General features: G+C 40.1%; 1 protein-coding gene across 10 annotated transcripts in view; it reads right to left on the bottom strand.

The window, feature by feature from the left end:
• Positions 1–21370, bottom strand: part of ZNF41 (zinc finger protein 41) — a 45049-nt gene extending 23679 nt beyond the window's left edge. The window contains exons 1-3 of one of the 10 annotated variants that reach the window (XM_072815727.1): positions 21280–21370; positions 2894–2934; positions 737–1076 (exon numbers count right to left, since the gene is read on the bottom strand). In XM_072815727.1, the coding sequence (XP_072671828.1) occupies positions 737–808 (72 nt within the window). In that variant the 5' untranslated portion in view covers positions 809–1076; positions 2894–2934; positions 21280–21370. Of the gene's footprint in view, positions 1–736; positions 1077–2893; positions 2935–20354; positions 20458–20495; positions 20993–21279 lie in introns of those variants that run through there. The other 9 variants (XM_072815725.1, XM_072815731.1, XM_072815726.1 and 6 more) reach the window with 9 other exon arrangements.
• Between the last annotated feature and the right edge of the window lie 889 nt (positions 21371–22259).

Raw genomic sequence — 22259 nt, 5'->3', positions numbered from 1 at the left:
AGACATGGGGGGGGGGGCGCCTCAATTCTAGGACTTGATCCCAGGATCATGACTTGAGCCGAAGGCAGACACCCAACAGACTGAACCATCCAGGCGCCCCACTTGAGAGGAACTTTTGGTGGGCAACTTGGTCTTGGCAGTGGTATGGTAAGGATGGAATACATATTCAGGAGGCCTGGTTCCAGTCCAATGCTGTTATTCACAATCCAAGAGGCCTGGGCAAGTCATGCCCCTTCTCAGGCCATTTTATCACCTTTGAAAGGAGGAGGAAGAACTAGAAGGACCTTGAGACTATTGTCCTATTATCCTGCCATTCTCTCAGTTCCAGAGGAAAGGGATTTTTCTGCCCTAGATCAGGATAGAGGAGAAATCAGCAAATCCCCAGAGAGAAGGGGGAAAGGAGGCTGGAGTGGGGGATGGGATCAGCTGAGCATCTGCAAAGAGCCAATGGAAAGTGCAGGGCCTGTGCTGGGGGTCAGGGGTAGCATCTCCTTGGGTACGACTCCAGATGTGGGGTGACACTCCCATCCCACATGTCCTCCATCAGCCACATCACATGTCCATTGAAACACACAGGGCTCTGGATGTGGTACTCACACAGCAGAAAGATGGTGACCTGGTAGCCTGGAATCTGCCACTTCTGTGACCCATCTTCCCCTTCCCTGAGGCCCTGGTGACAGGTCAGGGTTGTCTCCTCAGAATGAATTCCTGTCCCTGGAGTCCTCTCCCTCCTCACCTCACACGAGCTGCCATGTCCCTCTGCAGCCAGGACCGAGGACCACTGGGGAGCACTCCGGTTAGCTGACATGTTCCTGCTGGGCCTCAACTCCCAGGCTCTCTTGATGATGACTCTGCTCTCTCTGGGAGCCTGAAGTCAAGGGTGCACCTGTGGACTCAAATCAGCTGCTGGGGCTGCAAGGTAGGTCCTATAGCCTCTACTATGGGGTCTGGCCCAGGCACTCCGCAGAGACTCCAAGAAACCCTGGAAAGCCAGTGTCCATGTGGTCAGTCATTCAGCACTCACCCCCACAAATCCTTCCTGGGGGCATCAAGGGGGCAGCTCTCTGTGCTGGATACTGTGAAAGAGAGAAGTTCGGTAAAACCAACACCAAGTATTAGTGTATAATATTAAACAGATACTCATAAGGCTTGGTAGAAAATGAATGAGGGTTTGAATTCCAGATCTACTACGTTCTAGCTAGCATCTGGGGAAGTCACTTTAGTCTGAGTTTCTTCATCTTAAAACTGAGGATGAAAACACCTGTCTCATAGGGTTGTTAAAATTAAATGATACGATGCCTCTTAAAGTACTCACTCCTACTTGGTACCTGGAACATACTCCATTGATATTAAATGCTGTTATTATTACAAGGTGCAAGGCAGGTACCTCATTTAACTTTCAAACTCATCCTGTGAACTAGATATTCTATTATTATTATTTCCATTTACTATCAGTAGAGATGTTCAGACATATTAAGAAATTTTCCCCAAGATCACTCAGATTAGGGGAAAAGACAGGGACTCCAATGCAGGAATGCCTGGTTCCAAGCTACATTTTCTTAACTACTATGCCATATGGTACTCTGTGCATGGCAGAGTCACAGAAAACATGATTTCTATTTCCTGCTGCCCTTAAAGTGCTCTAGCTAGGAGTGATCATGTCATATGTGCATAAACTGAACTTTCGTATAATTCAGTGTATGTTCTGGGCAATTTAGAGAGCCCACCCTCTTCTGCCATAGACGAAAACATAAACTAAATGCCTCCCTTGCTCAACTCCCATCTGGGCCCTGAAAACCAGCATGTCTGTATGGGCTCCTAAATCAGTAACCCACACTGCTTGACAAAACTGTGTCCCAGATGGTACCAGCAACTGGTTTCCATAGGCTCCTCAAATAATCACCAACACAGGCAATACACCCTCAATAGAAAACCAACCAATGATCTATTCAGTGCCCTTTGGGGATCCCATAACTCACAGCCTATATATAGAATTAGTGACTCCCGTAAAACCTCCCATAGTAGTCTGTCACATACTAACTCACATAGTCCTGCATTTACCGATATTCACAGGTCCCAGTCAATGATTTGGATAGGGCCACCAAAATTGACTCCCCAAAACTTGTAATCCCAGGCTTGCAAGCAATCATTCGCTACCTCAGTGTTCCAATCAATAACTCTCATAGGCTAATCAATGACTTCAATGCTAATACTTGCATCTCCAACTCTCAGAAAGCCTCAAGAATTTCCCAAGACTGTCACTCACTGCCCCAGTATGAATCACATCAATAGGCTTTAGATTATCTAATCCTATTGGACCCTACCTCATTGATCCTTCCCTACAGAAATCCCCCAATCCTTGACTCCAGAGGAACCAAATCAACCCCAAATCTGATTTAGCACTGACTTTAAAGAATAAAGGAAAACCTGAAACACTTCCAGGAAAACAACATGGAAAGGGCTCACAATGGCACTGGACTTTTTGTTTGCAGTGATAGGAATCATATTAGAAGAAAATACCTACAAATTACTGAGAGAAAGGGGCTTAGGGCTGAGAATTTTAAACTCATCCTAGCTAAATACTAATCTTCTGTCAGAGTAAAAGACAACTTTAGACATTATATTAAGTCTAAACATTAAGTGCCACAATTCCTATCTCAAAAGAATACTCAAGAGACTAGTATAAGCAATTATAAATTGAATAGTTACAGAAACCTCAAAATCAGAGGATAGCAGTCTTGAGAAATGATTCTTGTAATATATAGTTACATATGAAAACAGAAAAATAATGTATTTGGGCATATGGAATAAATAAAATTATTACTAAGTGGAAATTTTAAAACACCCTGGAAAAATCTACTGAGTGATAGAGTAGTGAAGGCAAATCACCTACCTCTATTACTAGATCCAAAGACTATTACAACATTATTGGACCTAAGAATAGAGAAATATAGATAATTATATTTGTAAGGAAGGTGAAGGCAACCACTAGCAGAAATTGATAAAAATAATCAAAATTCCAAACTATCAGAATTCCAAGATAATGAGAACCTAGAGGGGAATTAAAAGAAATGTGACCACACCAGCAAAAATAGGAAAAGGAAAGAGTGGAAATATAAATCAAGTAAAATAAATAGTAAACATAAAATAATAGAAGGCACAAAATTTACTATGCTACAATTCAACTAAATTGAATGAGCTGAATCCTGCCATAAAAGATAACGGCTTTGGGATTGGTTAACAACAACAAAAAAATACAGGTGCCACACATTTAAAACACAAAGACAAAGATGTGAAATGAAGCACTGGAAAGAAACATGCCATGCCATTTACCATTCTTTGTGTTATGGCTGGCACTCATTATGTCTTAGTTATGAAAACCTTGCCTACCTCAGGGTCATAAAGATGTTTAATGTTTTCTTCCAAATTTGTATTGTTCTATCTTTCACATTTATTTATAGCCTTCTTGGGAAGGATTTTGGTATATGTATGTGTTACGGTCAAGATTCATTTCTTCCATATGTATATCAAGGTGATCTAGCATAGCTTATTGAAAAGAGTATCTTTTCTCCACTGCTCTGCAGTGTTGGTTTGTGATTATGTGGAGGTTCATTCCTGGACTCTGTTTCCATTGGTCTGTTTGTCTATTCTTGGACCAATACTACAGTGTCTTAATTAATGTGCTTCATATCAAGGTTTGATATCTTGAGCCTGACTGGCTCAGTAGTTGATTGTCTGCCTTCAGCTCAGGTTGTGATCCTGGGGTCCTGGGATCGAGTCCCACATTGGTCTCCTTGCAGGGAGACTGCTTCCCCCCCTGCCTATGTCTCTGTCTCTCTCTCTGTGTTTCTTATGAATAAATAAATAAAATCTTAAAGTTTTGATATCTGGTAGAATAAAAGGTTATTAAATTAGACTACACTAAAATTAAAGACTTTGGTTCACCAGAAGACAAAATTAAGAGTGAAAAGGCAAATCCCACAGTGGGAGATGACTGTAATACTAGTATCTGACAAACAATTCATATCTCAAATACATCAAGAATTCCTAGAAATCAATAGAAACAATAAGAAGAGTAAACTTCTTATTAGGAAAGAGACATTTCCCAAAGATATGCAAGCAGCAAATAAGCATAGGAAAAGATGCTCAACTTCATTAGTTAGCAAGGAAGTATAAACTACAATCAGATCATCCTTCTTATCTACCAGAAATGGTTCAAATGAAAATGATGGAAAATAACCAAGAGAGCTAGTGAGGATATGAGCAATAGAAACTCAATATATTGTTTTTGAGGAGCATCAAACAGTACAAAACTTTATAAAACTGTTTGATGTTATCCACAAAAGCTGAACACATGCAATAGCCTGTGAGCTAGCCCTTCCACTCCTAAGAATATACTCAGGAGAAATACGAACATATACTGACTGAAAGACAAGTATGATGATGTTGAGAGTGGCTTTATTCAAAACTGAAAATTATGCAAATGATCATCAACATCAGAATGGATAAACAAGTTGTCCTATATTCATACAAGGAAGTACCATACAGTAACAAGAATGAGCAAATTGCCACACACGACAGGCATGAATTTCATCTCATGAATATTATGTTGCCCAAAGAAGCCAGACCCAAAGAGCAATGAATCAATACAATATGATTATGTTTATATAAACTTATTTTTATATAATTTATATGATTTAAAAATTTTTTTTTTATTTATGATAGTCAGAGAGAGAGAGAGAGAGAGAGGCAGAGACATAGGCAGAGGGAGAAGCAGGCTCCATGCACCGGGAGCCCGATGTGGGATTCGATCCTGGGTCTCCAGGATCGCGCCCTAGGCCAAAGGCAGGCGCCAAACCGCTGCGCCACCCAGGGATCCCTAATTTATATGATTTTATATAATTTATATTATAATTTTTATATGATTAAAAATATAATTTATATTAAAACTATATAAAATTATGTAAAAATTAAAAAATATAAAAGACATGTAAAACTAATCTACGCTGTTAGAAGTCAGACTGTTGGTACCCCTTGGGAGGAAGTTAGTGATTGGAAAGGAACACAAGGGGGTGTTTCTTGGGTGCTAGTGATGTCCTATTTCTAAATCTAGGTGGTGGTTATGCATGTTCGCTCAGTCAGTTAAAAAAAGACATCAAGCTAAATGCATAATCTGTGCAGTTTTCTGTATTATGTCATAATTAAATAAAGACTTTATACAATACACTGGACAAATGTAAGAAAATGACAGCACATCTAGAAATATAATTATTGAGGTGGAAATTAAGTCCAAAGCACTCAATAGATTATCAAAGGGATCCTTTTTATTTTATTTTTTATTTATTTTTATTTTTTAAAGATTTTGTTTATTTATTCATGAGAGACACAGAGAGAAAGAGAGGCAGAGACACAGGCAGAGGAAGAAGCAGGCTCCATGCAGGGAGCCTGACGTGGGATTTGATCCCGGGTCTCCGGGATCAGGCCCTGGGCTGAAGGCGGTGGTAAACCGCTGAGCCACCCGGGCTGCCCCAAGGGGTCCTTTTTTAATAATAAAATATATAACAAAGAATTACAGAAGCCTCTGCATAAATCCATAGGGCCATTCAATATATACAAATAAAACCAGCACAAATGTACAAAACCGCATAAGGTCTTAAAAATCAGGGATGCCTGGGTGGTTCAGTGGTGTGATCCCGGGGTCCTGGGATCAAGTTCTGCATCAGTTTCCCCACAGGGAGCCTGCTTCTCCCTCTGCCTGTGTCTCTGCCTCTCTCTCTCTCTGTGTCTCTTATAAATAAATAAGATCTTTTTAAAAATCATAATTATAGGGACTCCCTCTTCTGGAGATGGGAGTAGGTATTAGTTAACCTATTCTTTCTGCTAAATACAACTAAAAATGTAGACATTATATATAAAACATAGGAAGATTCTGAAAGGTGGAGTGAAGAGGACAGATTGGCTGGTGATCCTGAGACCTCCAAAATGATGTGGCAGTGAGTTCTCTGGGTTTTCTTTTAGCCTCATATATCCTAGACTTGGTGCTGGAGAAGCCAGCAACCTAGAAAGGCCAAAGGGTACAGACAAAAACTGCCCCAAGAAAAGCCTGCTCTCTCTAGTCAAAGGACCAGGAAAGAGGCAGCCTACCAAGACAGAAAACTTTTAGACAATGATGGCTCTACTCAGGCCAAATACCACAAAAACCACTGGAGGCCCACCACCATTACTAATAGCAAAGGCCAAGTGGAGAGCTTAGACTTCCACCCTTGACAAACTATAAGAAGGTATCCCCAGCCCCTCTACCCCCTGCCCAGGTGGTATCGGAGAAAGCCCATTAGGGTGCTGGAGCTTTCTTCCTTGCTGCCTCCTTCCCCTCACCCTTTGGGGACAGTGGAGATGATGTGGGGAGTGTGGGCTTCCACCCTCACCCAGAAATGACAGTGTCTTTCCTCCTCCCCACTGACTGATGTCAGGGGAGGCCTATGGGAGCATTCACCAGGGCACAGCAGTAACAAGGGCACTTCTGCCAATAGTGTCAATGGACATCAAATGGGAAGCAGTGACAAGGTACCCCTCTCCCTCCCAGTCAGGGTGATATCAATAGAGGCTTAGTGGGAAGCATGAACTCCTACTCCCACTAGGCAATAAAAAGGAGCCCATCCTGGGGCACCTGGGTAGCTCAGTTGGTTAAGCGTCTGACTCTTGATTTCGGCTCAAGTCATGATCTCAGGATTGTGAGATCAAGCCCCGTGACAGGTTCCAAGATGGGTTTGGCGCTTGCTTAAGATTCCCTCTCCTTCTCCCTCAGCTCCTCCCCTCACCATTAAAAAAAAAGACACCCCCCCAAACAGAAGAACTTGGACTTCCATCTCCACCTAGCAGTAATGAATGAGGTGACATCTCCCTTTACCAAATGGAGCTCTGTCAAGGGAGGCCTATTAAAACACAAGAGTTAAATAAATTACAGAGCCTCTTAATGTAATACTCAAATGTCCTGAACATAATGAAAAATTAGATGCCATACCAAGAACCAGGAAAATCTCAACTTGAACGGGAAAAGACACGAAGGAGATCCCAACACTGAAATAACACAGATGTTGGAATTATCTGACAAGGATTTTAGCTTTTTAAATATAATTTTATTACTTTTTAAAAGATTTATTTATTTGAGGGGGGAGGGGTAGAGGGAGAGGGAAAGGCAATCCCAAGCAGACTCCCCATCAAGCGAAGAGCCTGATGCAGCACTCAGTCACATGACCCTGAGATCATGATCCCAGCCAAAATCAAGAGTCTGACACCCAACTGACTGAGTCACTCAGGCACCCCATCTGACAAGGATTTTAAAGCAGCCATCATAAACATGCTTCATTGGCCAATTATGAAAAATTTTTAACACAAATGAGACAATAGAAAATCTCAGCAAAGAAATACAGGCATACCTAATTTTATTGTGCTTGCCAGATATTGAAGTTCTTACAAATTGAAGGTTTATGGCAACTGTCAAGTAAGTCTACCAGCACCATTTTTCCAATAACATCTGCTCACTTCATGTCTCTGTGCCACAATTTGGTAATTCTTGTAATATTCCAAACCTTTTCATTATTATTATACTTATTATGGTGACCTGTGGTCAGCGATCTTTGATGTTACTATTATAATTGTTTTGGCACCATAAACCATATCTATATAACCAGACACAACATTCCCTTAAGCCAAAGCCTAATCCAGATCAAGGCCCTAATTCTCTTCAGTCCTCTGAAGGCTGAGAGAGGTGAGGAAGTTGCAAAAGAAAAGTTTGAAGCTAGCGGAGGTTGGTTCATGAATTTTAAGGAAAGAAGCTGTTTCCATAACATAAGGTGAAATCGCAAATGCTGGTATGGAAGCTGCAGTAAATTATCTAGAAGATCTAGTTAAGATAATTAATGAATGTGGCTACACTAAACCACAGATTTTCAACATAAATGAAACAGCCTTCTATTAGGAGAAGATGCCATCTAGGACCAGAAGGAAATGGCACATTTTTCAAGTGCAGAAAGAAAAGAATTGTTAGGGGGAGTTGGGGGGTGGGTGGCGAGAAGAAAACTGTTAGCCTAGAATCCTATACCCATAGAAAATATCCTTTAGGAAGGATAGAGCTGTCAAGATATTTTCAGATGAAAGAAAACTAAGAATTTGTTACCAGCAGACGTACCATAAAAGAATGGCTATAGGAAGTTCTCTAACCAGAAAGGAAATGATAAAAGAAGAAATCTTAAAATATCAGTAAGGAAGGAAGAACATGGAAAGAGGGAAAATATAGGTAAATATAATATGCTCTCCTTCTCCTAAGTTTTCTAAATTATGTTTGACCATTGAAGTGAAAATTATAACACCACCTAATGTGGTGCTCAGTGTATGTAAAGGAAGTATTTAAGACAATTATTTATAAATAGGGGAGGATAAAGGGACATGAGGTAAGGTTTCCACACTTCCTTGGAAGTGGTAAAATGATACCAGTGAACTCTGATAAGTTGTGTATATATTACATGATACACAGAATATCCAAAAAAAAGCTATATAAAGTAAGATTCCCCTGAAAACACTAGATAATCAAAATGGAATTCTTTAAAATGTCCAAATACCCCAAAGAAGGGCAAAAAAAGAGAGAGAAACAAAAACAGAGAGAACAAATAGAAAACACAAAATATGACAGATCTAGATATTAACATACAAATAATTACATAAAGTATAAATGGTATAAATGTACCACTTGTAGACAGAAATTAGCAGATTTGATCTCAAAAATCATGACCCAATTATACACTGTCTGCAGGAAACATGCTTCAAATATAATGATATATGCAGGTCAAAAGTAAAAGGATGAAAAAAATATATCATGCAAATGTTGATTAAAAGGAAGCAGGAGTGGATTTATTAATATTGGATAGAGTAGACTTCAGAGTAAAGAAAATTACTCTGGTACTGACAGGGACATAACATAATGATAAAAGGGTCAGTCCACCAAAAAGACATAGCAATCTTAAATGTGTATGCATCATGCAATAGAATTGCAAAATATATGAAGAAAATTTTGATAAAACTGAAAGGAGAAATAGGCAAAATCACAATTACAGTTGGAGACTTCAATACCCTTCCTTCAACAACTGATAAAACAACTAGACAGAAAATCAGCAAAGTTGTAAAAGAATTCATGAACACCTTCCACCAATAGGATCTAAGTGACATTTACAGAACATTCCACCCAACAGTAGTAGAATACACATTCTTTTAAAGTGCCCACAGGAAAAAAAATAAAGTGCCCACAGAAAATACATCATTTGGCCATATCCTAGACCATATAACAAACCTCAACAAATGTAAAAGAATTGAAATCAGACACAGTATGTTCTCTGACCACAATGGATGAAACTAGTAATCAAAATAAAAAGGTAACAGGAAAATCCCCAAACACTTAGAAACTAAACAATATACTTCTAAAAAACTCATGGGTCAAAGAAGTCTCAAGGGAAATTTAAAAAATACACTAAACTGAATAAGGGGTATATATACCCTCACCCCTTGACCATATAAGAATGGTCTTTGGGCCTGGAACACTTACTTACCAAGAGACCAAGAACCCACACAGCCTATGTTGGGCTATTGCCTTGTGTGGGAATATTTTTTCCTTACTGCAGACTCAATGTGTGCCATTTTTTTTTCTGCCAAAGTTTGTACATCAATGGCCCTTAGGCATGCCCCTAGCTTTCAGTATTTCAGTCTCCATAGTGGGGGGTGGGGGAGTCCTTCCACTGCAATGAGAGGGTTGTGATTAGTATCTTAGTTCAGTTTAATTTATATTTCCTTGCTAACTAATGGAGTGAAGGATCTTTTCCTATGCTTACTTGCCATTTGGCTAGCTATAAGGAAAGGATGCACTATGGATGCTGATCTTGCTCTGTCTCTTCTCTATTCAAGTAAAGCATTGTTCCATTCAGTGTTTCACTGTGTTGTGTTTTCCTTGGTGACTTTGATACCAAGATGCAGTGGGCAGAAGTGTTTGGAGTCCTCCCCTGGAATTTGATAACCAGTGCACAATACTCTGCTCCATAAACTAAAGCAGTCCTATAAGGAAAATTTATGGCACTAAATGTTTACATGTGAAAAGAGAAAAAGCCTTAAGTCAATAATCTAAACTCTCAAGAAATTAGAAAAGAAGGTGGGGGGGTCTGGCTGGCTCAATTGATGGAGCATGCAATTCTTGATCTTGGGGTTTTAAGTTTGAGCCCCATGTTGGGTGTAGAGATTACTTAAAAATAAAATTTTGGGCAGCCCGGGTGCTCAGTGGTTTAGCGCTGCCTTCAGTCCAAGGCCTGATCCTGGAGACCCGGGATCAAGTCCCATGTTGGGCTCCCTGTGTGGAGCTTGCTTCTCCCTCTCTCTCTCTCTCTCTCTCTCTCTCATAAATAAATAAAATCTTAAAAAAAATAAAATAAAATCTTAAAAAAAAGAAATTAGAAGAATATAATAAACCCAAAACCTGTGGAAAAAAGGACATAAGAAGAGTAGGAGCAAAAATCAATGGAATTGAAAACAACAGAAAAATACAATAAACCAAAGGGCTGGTTTTCCAAAAAAATAAATAAATAAATAAATAAACAAGCCTCTAGTAATATTGACAAAGAAAAAAATTAGAGATACAAATGATTAATATTGGGAATGAAACAGGGGCTATCACTACAGACTCTGCAGATATCAAAAGAATAATAATGGAATACAATAATAAATTTGACAACTTTGATGAAATGGACCAATTCCTCAAAAAGTACAAACTATCACAACTCTTCTAATATCAAATAGTTCATCTGAATGGCCTCACAACTATTATGGAAATCAAATTTGCAATTTGAAAAATAACTCTTTTTTTAAAAAAAGATTTTATTTATTTGAGAGAGAGAGCCAGAGAGAGCACGAGCAGAGGGGGAGGGCAGAGGGAGATGGAGAAGCAGACTCCTTGTTGAGCAGGGAACTCAATGTGGGGCTCGATCCCCGGACCCCAAGATCATGACCCAACCCAAAGGCAGATGCTTAACCACCTGAGCCACCCAGGTGCCCCTAAAGAACAACTCTTGAAATATAAATCTCTAAGCCAAATGGTTTCACTGGAGACTTCCACCAAATTTTCAAGAAGAATTAACACCAATCCCGCACTATCTCTTCCAGAAAATAGAAGAGGGAATTCGTGCTAACTCATTTCCTAAAGCCTGATACCAAAAGTAGAGTACAAAAGTCACATTCTTGATGTGCTAATGTTTTCCCACTGAATTATACATGGTTTGCATAGTAAATTTTGCACATTTTGTCATCACCTGCATTTGAAAATAGGGTGTTTCTTGTTGGGGATGCCTAAGTGGCTCAGTTGGTTGTCTGCCTTTGGCTCAGATCATGATGCCAAGGGTCCTGTGAGTCCTGCATCAGGCTCCCTGCAGAGCAAGGAGCCTGCTTCTCCCTGGGAGCCTGCTTCTCCCTCTGCCTCCCTCTCTCTGTCTCTCAGAATAAATAAAATATTTTTAAAAAGGATGTTTCTTGATGAACTATTCCATTTCTTAACCAAAAAAGTATAAAAAACCCTACAGACCAATATTCTTCATGAGCATAGATGCAAAAATTCTTAACAAATTATTACAAATATAATTTAGCAATATACAAAGGAAATTTTTTAAAAAGGTTTTATTTATTTATTCATGACAGACACAGAGAGAGAGGCAGAGACATAGGCAGGGGGAGAAGCAGGCTCCCCGCAGGGAGCCCAATGCGACACTTGATCCCAGGACCCCAGGATCACCACCTGAGCCAAAGGCAGACACTCAACCACTGAGCCACCCAGGTGGTCCACAAAGGGAATTATATACCATAACCAAGTGGGGCTTATTCCAGGAATGCAAGACTAGTTCAATATTTGAAAATCAGTCAATGCAATCTACCATATTAACAAGCCACAGAAGAAAAAAAAAAATCACATGATCATATTAATTGAGGCAGAAACATGTTTTCACAAAATCCAACAGCCATTCATGATTTAAAAAAAAACTCTTAGAAAACCTGAAATAAAGGTTAAATTTGTCAACTTGATAAAAATAAGATCTACAAAAAAAAAAAAAAACCTATAACTAGCATTGGGGTGCCTGGGTGGCTAAGTAGGTCAAGGTCCCAGGGTCCTGGAATTGAGCCCCATGTCGGCTCCCTGCTCAGTGGGGAGCCTGCTTTTCCTTCTTCCCCCTGCTTGTGCTCTCCCTCGCTATCTCTTTCTCTCTTTCTCTCAAATAAATAAATAAATAAAATCTAAAAAACCTACAAAACTATAACTAACATCATACTTAATAATGAGAGACTGAATGTTTGCCTCTTAATATCAGGAACTATACAAGAATGTCAACTACCACTACTCTTATTCAATATAGTAATGAAAATTTTAGCCAGTGCAATAAGGCAAGAAAAAAGAACAAAAGGCATAGAGATTGATTGAAAAGGAAGAAATAAAAACGGATCCTATTTGCAGATAACATGATGGCCCAGATAGAAAATCCCTAGGACCCTACACAAAAACCTCTAGAAGTAATAAGTGACTTCAGCAAGGTTATGGGACACAAGAACAACATGTAAAAATCAGTATTTTTATTTACTACAAATGAACATGATGAAACAAATGCACAATACTTTACATCACTCAGAAAGTAAAATATTTAGGTGTAAATGTAACAGAACATGTATAGGGGTTACATGTGGAAAACTAGAGAATGTTGATAAAAGAAGTAAAAAACATCTAAATATCTAAATAAATGGAAATACTGTATTTATGGTTGGGTAGCCTCACTGCAGTAAAAATATCAATTCTTCACAAGTCAATATATAGGCTTAATAAATTCCTATTAAAATCTCAGTGAGAATTTTTTTGTAAATATAGGCAAAATTAAATTTATATGGAAGGACAAAGGATCTACAATAGCTAAAACAATTCTGACAAAGAATAAAGTGGGAGAAATCAATTTACCTGACTTCAAGGCTTTTTATTTAATTACAGGAATCAAGACAATGTGGTACCAATGAAAGGACAGAAACATAGATCAATGAAACAGAAGAGAGGGCCGAGAAATAGCCCCACACAAATACAGCCAACTAATTTTTTTACAAAGGTGCAAAAACAATTCAATGGATGAAGGAGTCTTTTCAACAAATGGTGCTAGAGTAATTGGATCATTCATAAGGAAAAAAACAAAATAAATTTCAATCTAAATGTCACACTTCACAAAAAATTAACCGGAGGGGCGCCTGGGTGGCTCAGTCAGTTAAGGGTCTGCCTTCAGCTCAGGTCATGATCCCAGGGTCCTGGGATCGAGCCCCACATTGGGCTCCCCACTCAACAGGAAGCCTGCTTCTCCCTCTCCCTCTGCTGCTCCCTCTGCTTGTGCTTTCTCTAATAAATAAATAAAATCTTTAAAAAATTAACCAAAATGGATCACAGATTCAAATGTAAAACTATAAAACTGTTAGAAGACTACAACAGGAGAAAATCATCAGGACCTAGGGCTTAGTAAAAGTTCTGAGATAGGACACCAAAAACATGAGCAATAAAGGAAAAATATACAGATATTTGACTTCAACAGAGTAAAAACTGTAGCTCTGCAAAAGATGCTGTTAGGAGAATGAAATGAAAAGCTACAGGCTGTGAGAAAGTATCTGACAAAGGCTCATAATGATAACATATAAAGAACTCTCAAAAATCAACATCCAAGAAACAAACAATCCAATTAGAAAATGGGCAAAGGACATGAAGAGACATTTCATCAAAGAGGATATACAGAGGGCAAAAAAGTACATAAGAATATGTTCAACACCCACAGACAAGCATATTTTAGAATTTACATGGAAATGCACAGCCCGTAGAATAACTAAAGCAGTCTTAACAAAGAAGAGTAAAGTGGGAGTAAACAAAATAATTTAACTAAGCATTACATGCAGAATATAAAATCCCCAGAAAACATAAACCAAAATTAATCTCCCAAAGTAGATATCTGTTAAGACCAGTAATCAAAGAAAGTAATTACAATTTACCATTTTAAAGATTTTATTTATTTATTTATTTATTTATTTGAGAGAGAGAGTGAGAGAGTAAGCACATAAGTGGGTGGGGGGTAGAGGGGTAGAGAGAAGCAGACTCCCTGCTGAGCAGGAAGCCCAATGTGGGGCTTGATCCCAGGACCCTGAGATCATGACCTGAAAACTGAAGTCAGATGCTCATCCCACTGAGCCACTCAGGCACCCCTGCAATTTACTATTTTAAAAGACCAGTTCTGAATGTAAATTGGTATAGCCACTGTGGAAACAGTATGGATATTACTCCAAAAATGAAAAAATAGAAATACCATATGATCTGGTAATTCCATTACTAGTTGTTGACCCAGATAAAATGAAAACACTAATTAGAAAAGATATATGCACCCCTATGTTTACTACAGCATTATTTATACTAGCCAAGAGATGGAAGCAACCCAAGTGTTCACACATGCATGAATGGACAAATAAAATGGCTGAACTTTAAAGAAAATAATCTCCATGCCATTTTAACATATAAAAAGATAGAAATCGCCTGAATTCCTGTTAAAAACTGGCATAGTTTTAATAGCAACATGTTAAATATAGTATAAAAACAAGAAAACTACAAGTACTTTTTAAAAAAGATTTTATTTATTTATTTGAGAGAGAGCATGAGCAGGGAGGGGAGGGGCAGAGGGAGAAGTAGACTCCCCACCAAGTGGGGAACCCAATGTGGGGCTCGATTCCAGGACCCCAAGATCATATCCTGAGCCGAAGACTGATGCTTAACTGACTGAGCCACCCAAGCGCCCCTAAACAGTTTTCTTATAATGGTAAAACTTCTAATTTTTTTAAGTAGGCTCCACACCCAGCATGGAGCTCAATGTGGGGCTTGAACTCACAACCCTGAGATCAAGACATGAGCTGAGATCATGAGTCAGACACTTAATCAACTGAGACACACAGATGCCCCCTGGCAAAACTTTTAAATAAAATATTACTAACTCAAATTGAACCATGTCTCATAAGAAAAATTCCCCTTGACCAAACTAAATTATCCAAGGAAAGCAAAGTTGGGGCCACATTATATATAATTCATTACAGCAACCAATTAAAGAGTACAACACCATAAGACCATTAATATCAAAAAGCATCTGACACAATTCAGGAGCCATTCCTAATAAAAACACAAATTAAAAGAGCAATATAAAAATATTACAATGACTACCAAAAAACCTACCAGAGAACATTATGCTAAAAACATGTCCAGATCAGAAAACTTAATACCATTAGGGTAGTAATAATCCCCAAAATGATGTTCAGACACAACACAACCCCTATCAAAATCTAAGCTGGCATTTTTACAGAGGGTAACAAGCTGATCTTAAAAATATATGGAAATGCAAAGGACCCTGAATTTCCAAAACATTGAGTAAGAACATGTTGGAGGACACATTTCCCTATTTCAAAACTTACTACAAAGCTACACAAATCAATACAGTGTGGTACTGGCAGAAGGGTACACATACAGATGAATAAAATAGAATTGAGAGTTCAGAAATAAACTTGTACATTTACAGTAAATTTATTTTATTTTATTATTTTTTAAAGATTTATTTTATATATATGAAAGAGAGCACAAGCAGGGGAGGGGCCAAGGGAGAGGGAAAGAAGCAGACTCCCAGCTGAGTGCTGAGATGAAGAGTCTGATGCTTAACTGACTGAGCCACCCAGGCAGCCCTACAGTCAATTGGTTTTAGATAAGCATTCCAATATAATTCCTTGGGGGGAAAAAAGTCAATGATATCAAAAGCACAAGCAAAAAAGAAAAAAATGGATAAATTCAACCTCATCAAAATTAAAAACTTTTGTGCCACAAAGTCAACCACCAAGAAAGTGAAAAGATAACCACAAAATGGGAGAAAATAAATGCAAATCACATATCTGAAAAGGGACTTGTATCCAGAACATATAAAGAGCACTTACAACTCAATAATAAAAAAATCAAATCACTCAATGAACAATAAGCAAAGGATTTGAATTGATATTCCTCCAAAGAAGATACACAAATGGCTAATAAGGACATTGTCAGTGACCTCAGGCTGCTATAACAACAAACAACCACGTACTGGGTGGCTTAAATAACAAACATTTTTTTTCTCACAGTGCTTGAGGCTGGGAAGTCCAAGATCAAAGCACCAGCAGATTTGGTGTCTGGTGACAACCTTCTTCTTGTTTCATAGACAGCCATCTTCTTACTGTGTTCTCACATGGCGTAAAGGGGAAGGGGGCTCTCTAAGGTCTCTTTTCTAAGGGTACTAACCCCCTGCATGAGACCTCCACCCTTGTGACCTAATCATCTCCCAAAGACCTCACCCCTAATACCATCACATTGGGAGTTATGTAAACATATGAATTTGGAAAAGACTACATTCAGTCCATTGCACACATTAAAAGATATTCAATATCAGTAATCATTAGAGAAACAGAAATCAAAACTACAATGAGATACCACTTCATACCCATGACTAGAATAAAAAAAAAAGACAACAAGTGTTGGTGGGGATGTGACTAATTGGAACATTCATACATTCCTGGTGGGATATAAAATGGCACAGCCATTTCGAAAAACAGTGTGGCAGTTCTTCAAAGTGTTAAACATAGGGGTACCATATGATCTAGCAATTCCACTCCCAAGAGAAATGAAAATTTATGTCCACACAAAAATGTGGACACAAATGTTCATAGCATTATTCATAGTATTTAAAAGTGGAAACAATCCGAATGTCCATCAACTGATGAATGGGAAAACAAAATGTGGTATATCCTTACAAAGGAATATTATTCAGTAATAAAAAAGGAAGGAAGTACTGATACATGCCATAGCATGGATGAATCTCGAAAAAATTATGGTAAGTGAGAGAAGAGAGTTACAAAAGACCACATATAGTATGATTCCATTTATCTGAAAAGCTCAGAATAGTTAAATCTACAGAGACACAAAGTGGTTGCCTGCAGCAGCAGGATACAGAATGGGAATGAAGAATGAGTACCATATTTCTTTCTGAATGTTCTAAAATTAGACTGTGGTGGTAACTGCACAACTCTATGAATATACTAAAAACCATTGAATTGCAAGCTTTAAATGTGTAGTTTGGGGATACCTGAGGGTGGCTCAGGGGTTTAGTGCCTGCCTTCAGCCCAGGGTGTGGTCCTGGAGTCCCAGGATCGAGTCCTGCATCAGGCTCCCTGCATGGAGCCTGCTTCACCCTCTGCCTGTGTCTCTGCCTCTCTCTCTCTCTCTCTCTCTCTCTCTGTGTGTGTGTGTTTGCCTCTCATGAATGAATAAATAAAATCTTTTTAAAAAATGTGTAGTTTATGGTAGATGAATTATATCAATAAATCTATTTTTTTAAAAAAAAGATCATGTAGCTAGTAAGTGGCCATGCAGCATTTCAAACCCAGTATCTTGGCAAGAGGAAGGTATTCAGTAGATGTTTGTTGAATGAATGAATGAATGAATGAATGAATGAATGAATATCTTTCACTTTCAAATTAGCAACAAAATAGGGATACCCTGTATCAAGTATCATTCAACATTGTTCCAAAAGTGCTAGTTAATGCAAGAGGAGATGAGGTAATCAGAATAAATATTTGGAAGGAAGAGAGAGTATCATTGTTAATTGGCTGCAATATGATATTCTATCTAGGAAAACGAAGAGACCATAAAAAGCAACTAGAACTCACATGAGAATCTAATCATTGCATTGGATAAGAAATAAAATACAAAAATTGACAGATTTTTTTTTCCTTTGAAAATAGAAAAAATATGCTTTTCACCATGGTGACAAAAACAAATGTAAAATATTGAAGTATGCATTTTTTTTTAAAAAAAGAAGGTGCTGGGGATCCCTGGGTGGCACGGTGGTTTGGCGCCTGCCTTTGGCCCAGGGCGTGATTCTGGAGACCCGGGATCGAATCCCACATCAGGCTCCCAGTGCATGGAGCCTGCTTCTCCCTCTGCCTATGTCTCTGCCTCTCTCTCTCTCTCTTTCTCTCTCTCTCTCTATCATAAATAAATAAAAATTAAAAAAAATTTATAAAAAGAAGGTGCTGGGTCTATAAAAAGAAAACTATAGGGGCACCTGGGTGGCTCAGTCCATTAAGCCTCTGACTCTTGGTTTCAGCTCAAGTCATGATCCCATGAGTCGTGAGATGGAGCCCTGTGTCAGGCTCCATGTTCAATAGGGGGGAATCTGCTTGACATTCTCTCCCTCTGCTCCACCCCCGACTTGCACACACACACACTCTCTCTCAAATAAATAAATCTTTTTAAAAAGGAGAAAACTATAAAATATATTATTTTAATGGTTGTTTTGAAACAAGATGGTTTTAACATTCATATGAAATAATTAATGCTAAAGAATACTAAAGAAAACAACCAAAAAAGAAAGATAGAAAAAGAACAGTGAAGGGGCTAGCACTATTTGATATTAAAAGTATTTCTAAAAGTCAATACACTTTTTTGAAACGCAATATATACATATATTAGAAGGAAAAATAGAGCTCAGAAATAGAGCAACTTACATTTGGAAATCTATATGATAAAAGTGGCATTAGGTTGAGTTAGAAAAGTGGGTTCATTTAATGATTGATGCTTGCAAATTTTCTATTCAAATGGAAAATACACACTTCAGTCTCATCTCACACCACACACCAGAGTAAATTCCAGGTGGACTGAAATTTAATCTTAAAAATTAAAACATTAAAAATGTTAAATTTAAGGTATATATTGCTTTAAGCACTAAGTGGGGAGAACTCACTAGGCAAGATAAGATACTCAGAACCTTAAAAGGAAAAAGACAGATATCTCTAATCAGATGATTATTTTCTCTAATTATATGTGAAGACATCTTTCAAAACTTAAGTTATAAAGAGAGATAAAGGGAAAAAATCACAATAAATGACAGAAGGTTAATATTCACAAATTAGAAACACAAACCACCTAAAGGAAAAAAAGAGCAAAGGATATGAAAAATTTTTAAAACATATGAGAAGATATTCAACCACTAGTTGCCAGGAAAATGCACATCAAAGTAAAACAAGATACTATATACCAAAGTAAAAACAGATATCATTCTGTTTGTCCCTCAGAATGGCGAAAATTTAAAAAGCAGCAATATTCAGTGTGGGAGGGGATATTAAAGTCTTTTATTTTTTTCTATTCTTTAAAGATTGTATTTATTTGTTTGAGATAGAGTGAGAGCACAAGCGGGGGAGAGGAGCAGAGGGAGAAAGCGGGAGAAGCAGATTCCCCCACCAGTGTGGAGCCCAAGTGGGGGATTTGACCCCAGGACCCGGAGATCACCACCCCAGCCCAAGTCAAATGCTGAACCCACTGAGCCACCCAGGCACCCCAGAGTGAGCCCCTTTATATGGTGCTGGTGGGGAATACCAATTTCACAAAAGTTTTGGAAAATAATTTAAAGTTCAAATACATACCATCCACTTCAAGGAACATCCATTTCTGCACCTAATAATCACTCAGATGACAGTCTCTGAGTGTAGTTTAGCAATCAGTAATAAAAATGTCAACTTTTTGGGAAATCAGAATCTCATATCTAAACAACTATGGAGTCAGAGAGAAAGCCACAGCAGAAATTAGAAAACATGTTACACATCAAAATTTGTTACATGGAGCTAAAGTGTTCTCAGAGAAACATTCAGAAACTTAATGCTTATAAAAGAAAAATGATTGAATATTAATGAGAAAAGTATTCAACTTAGCAATTTTAAAATAAGAATAACCCAAAGAAGAGAAATAATGAAATCAAGGGGAGAAATGAATGACGCAGAAAACAAAGATACGGGAAGCCCAACAAAGTCAAAGTAGGGTTTTGAAACAATCCCATCTCAGTTTAAGACCACCCATCACTGACTCTGTGAGGCCGCCTGTCTGATTCCACTGGCCCCTCCATCGCTACTCTCCAATAAATGCAAAACTGACACCACAGAAATCTTGACTATCCACTCAATAAACCCCATGACACGCGTCATAGACCGTGCAATACTCACCCCACGGTTCGTTCATTGATTCTTCAATACTCACCCCACAAACTCTCCACCATTCACTCCACAGCCCACCCATTACTCCCTAAACACCCTCACCAGTTCACTCGCTGAACTCCAATCATTTATCTTGCAGGCCCCCTATCACTTACCCCACTAACCCTCTATGATTCAGCTCACAGACCGTCATCATTTATCCCACAGGTCCAATCACTTACCGCGCAGACCCCATCAACGACCTCTGAGAATCCTCACCGCTCTCCCCATAGACTCTTCATTGCTCACCCTAGAGAACCCCTAGAACCTCACTCATCGCACAGACTACCCATTTTATTCCCCCCCCCCGCCCCATCACTCACCCCACAACTCTGCCACTCACTGCACGCTCCTCCTACTTGGGGATCTCTGAGAAGCCTCATCACTCACCCTACAAGGTACCATCATTGAGTGCGAAATCCATGTCATCACACCCCTAGAATCATATCAGTGCTTTACTGGCCCAACTATGCCGCCTGTTAAACTCAGTCCAGGAACCCTAAGTGTTGAAACTACGTGGGAGGGACTCTTCCGTGTCTGGACCTCACCGCGCACATGCTCAGTGTCTGCCGGCCGCCCGCAGTCCCACAGGGTGCATTCGCGCGGGGTTGGCGCGTGTGCGTGGCGGAGGAGAGGCGGGCTTTCAAATGTTCTTTGGTGACTTTGTCAGGCAACTAACATGGCTGTCCCCTCGGGAGTGTCTCTACGGGAGCCGCCATCTTGGAAGGGTGGGCATTTCGGCCGGGACCCGCGCACGCTGCCCCTGCGGCATTTCCCCGGAGCCGAGCCGGCAGGAGCGCGGGCTGTGCCGCCGGCACTTCTCCCGCGCGGGGCTCATTCTCCGCGGCGCCCGCCCTTCCCGGCGCTCAGGGGCCCCGCCCTCGGGCCGCATCCCCAGGGGGCCGCGGCTTTCTCGCGCGCCGCTAGGCTCCCCCTCCGAGTCCCGCCGCTCCGGTCCCCGCTGGGAAGCCTCCTGCAAGCGGCGGGCCCGGAGACTGGCCCGCCCCGCTCCCTCCCCGGCCTCCTTCTAGAGGAAAGGGAACGGCTTCTGACAGGCGCGGGTGGCTCGCGGCGGCGGCGGGGCTCGGGGCGCCGCGACGTGCCCACCTGCCGGCGCCTCTGTCCCCGTGTCTGCCGAGGGCATCGCCGGGCTCCTCGACTGTCACTGGCCCTGGGTGGTTGCCGCGGGGCGGGGGGGGGCGGGGGGGGGAAATAGTACGTGTCAGATTTAGGCCAGGAAGCGGAAGTCGCCCGCAGCGAGAGTTTAACCACTCGGGGCGCGGGGCGCTGAGGTGATTTAGCGCCAGGGACCAAGTATCTGTGGAGCGACTCGTTGGGGGGCCTGTGATGTCAGTGGAGGGGCACTTCACCCAATTTTTAAAAAATCCAGTAGTCCGCCTTCCTGGTTTCCTTCTAAAAGCATTAAGGCTAAAGTTCCAGAGATCCAGGTTTTGATTGATTTCCATTAGTGTTTGGTTTCAAGTGCTAATTTGTCACTTTTTCCCCTTTTGCCCCATGAATGTTTTAGAAGTCCGTTGTCCAACTTGGCAAAACTTCTCCGAGACTCACTGGACAAAGGAATGGGTACTTTATTCAGGCTGCTGCGACAGGGAGAAAGGCCCAGCCCAGAGTTTTCTGGAGCACGAAGTGCTCTATAAGGGAGAGGGGTTTTATATATATATATTGGAGTTCAATTTGCCAACGTATAGCATAACACCCAGTGCTCATCCCGTCAAGTGCCCCCCTCAGTGCCCGTCACCCAGTCACCTCCACACACACACACACACCCGCCCACCTCCCCTTCTACTACCCCTTGTTCGTTTCCCAGAGTTAGGAGTCTCTCATGTTCTGTCTCCCTCTCTGATATTTCCCACTCATTTTCGGGAGAGGAGTTTTATAGGGAAAGGGAACCAAAGGGGGGGGGGCGCTTTGGTTCACAGGTGTTGGAATGCTGCCCCCAAGGAACGGTTTGTGATTTGACTCATCTCAGTATGTCACATATTCCTCTCGGAATTAATGACTCTCAGAAGGAATTTAGAGGGAGTACAGAAAAATTTTACAGTTCTGGACACCGTTTTTCATTTTCC

This window comes from Canis lupus, chromosome X, assembly GCF_048164855.1.
Source record: "Canis lupus baileyi chromosome X, mCanLup2.hap1, whole genome shotgun sequence".
Classification (NCBI taxonomy): Eukaryota; Metazoa; Chordata; class Mammalia; order Carnivora; family Canidae; genus Canis; species Canis lupus.
The sequence above is the reverse complement of the archived record's forward strand: the minus strand, read 5'-3'. Positions and strand labels throughout refer to the sequence as shown.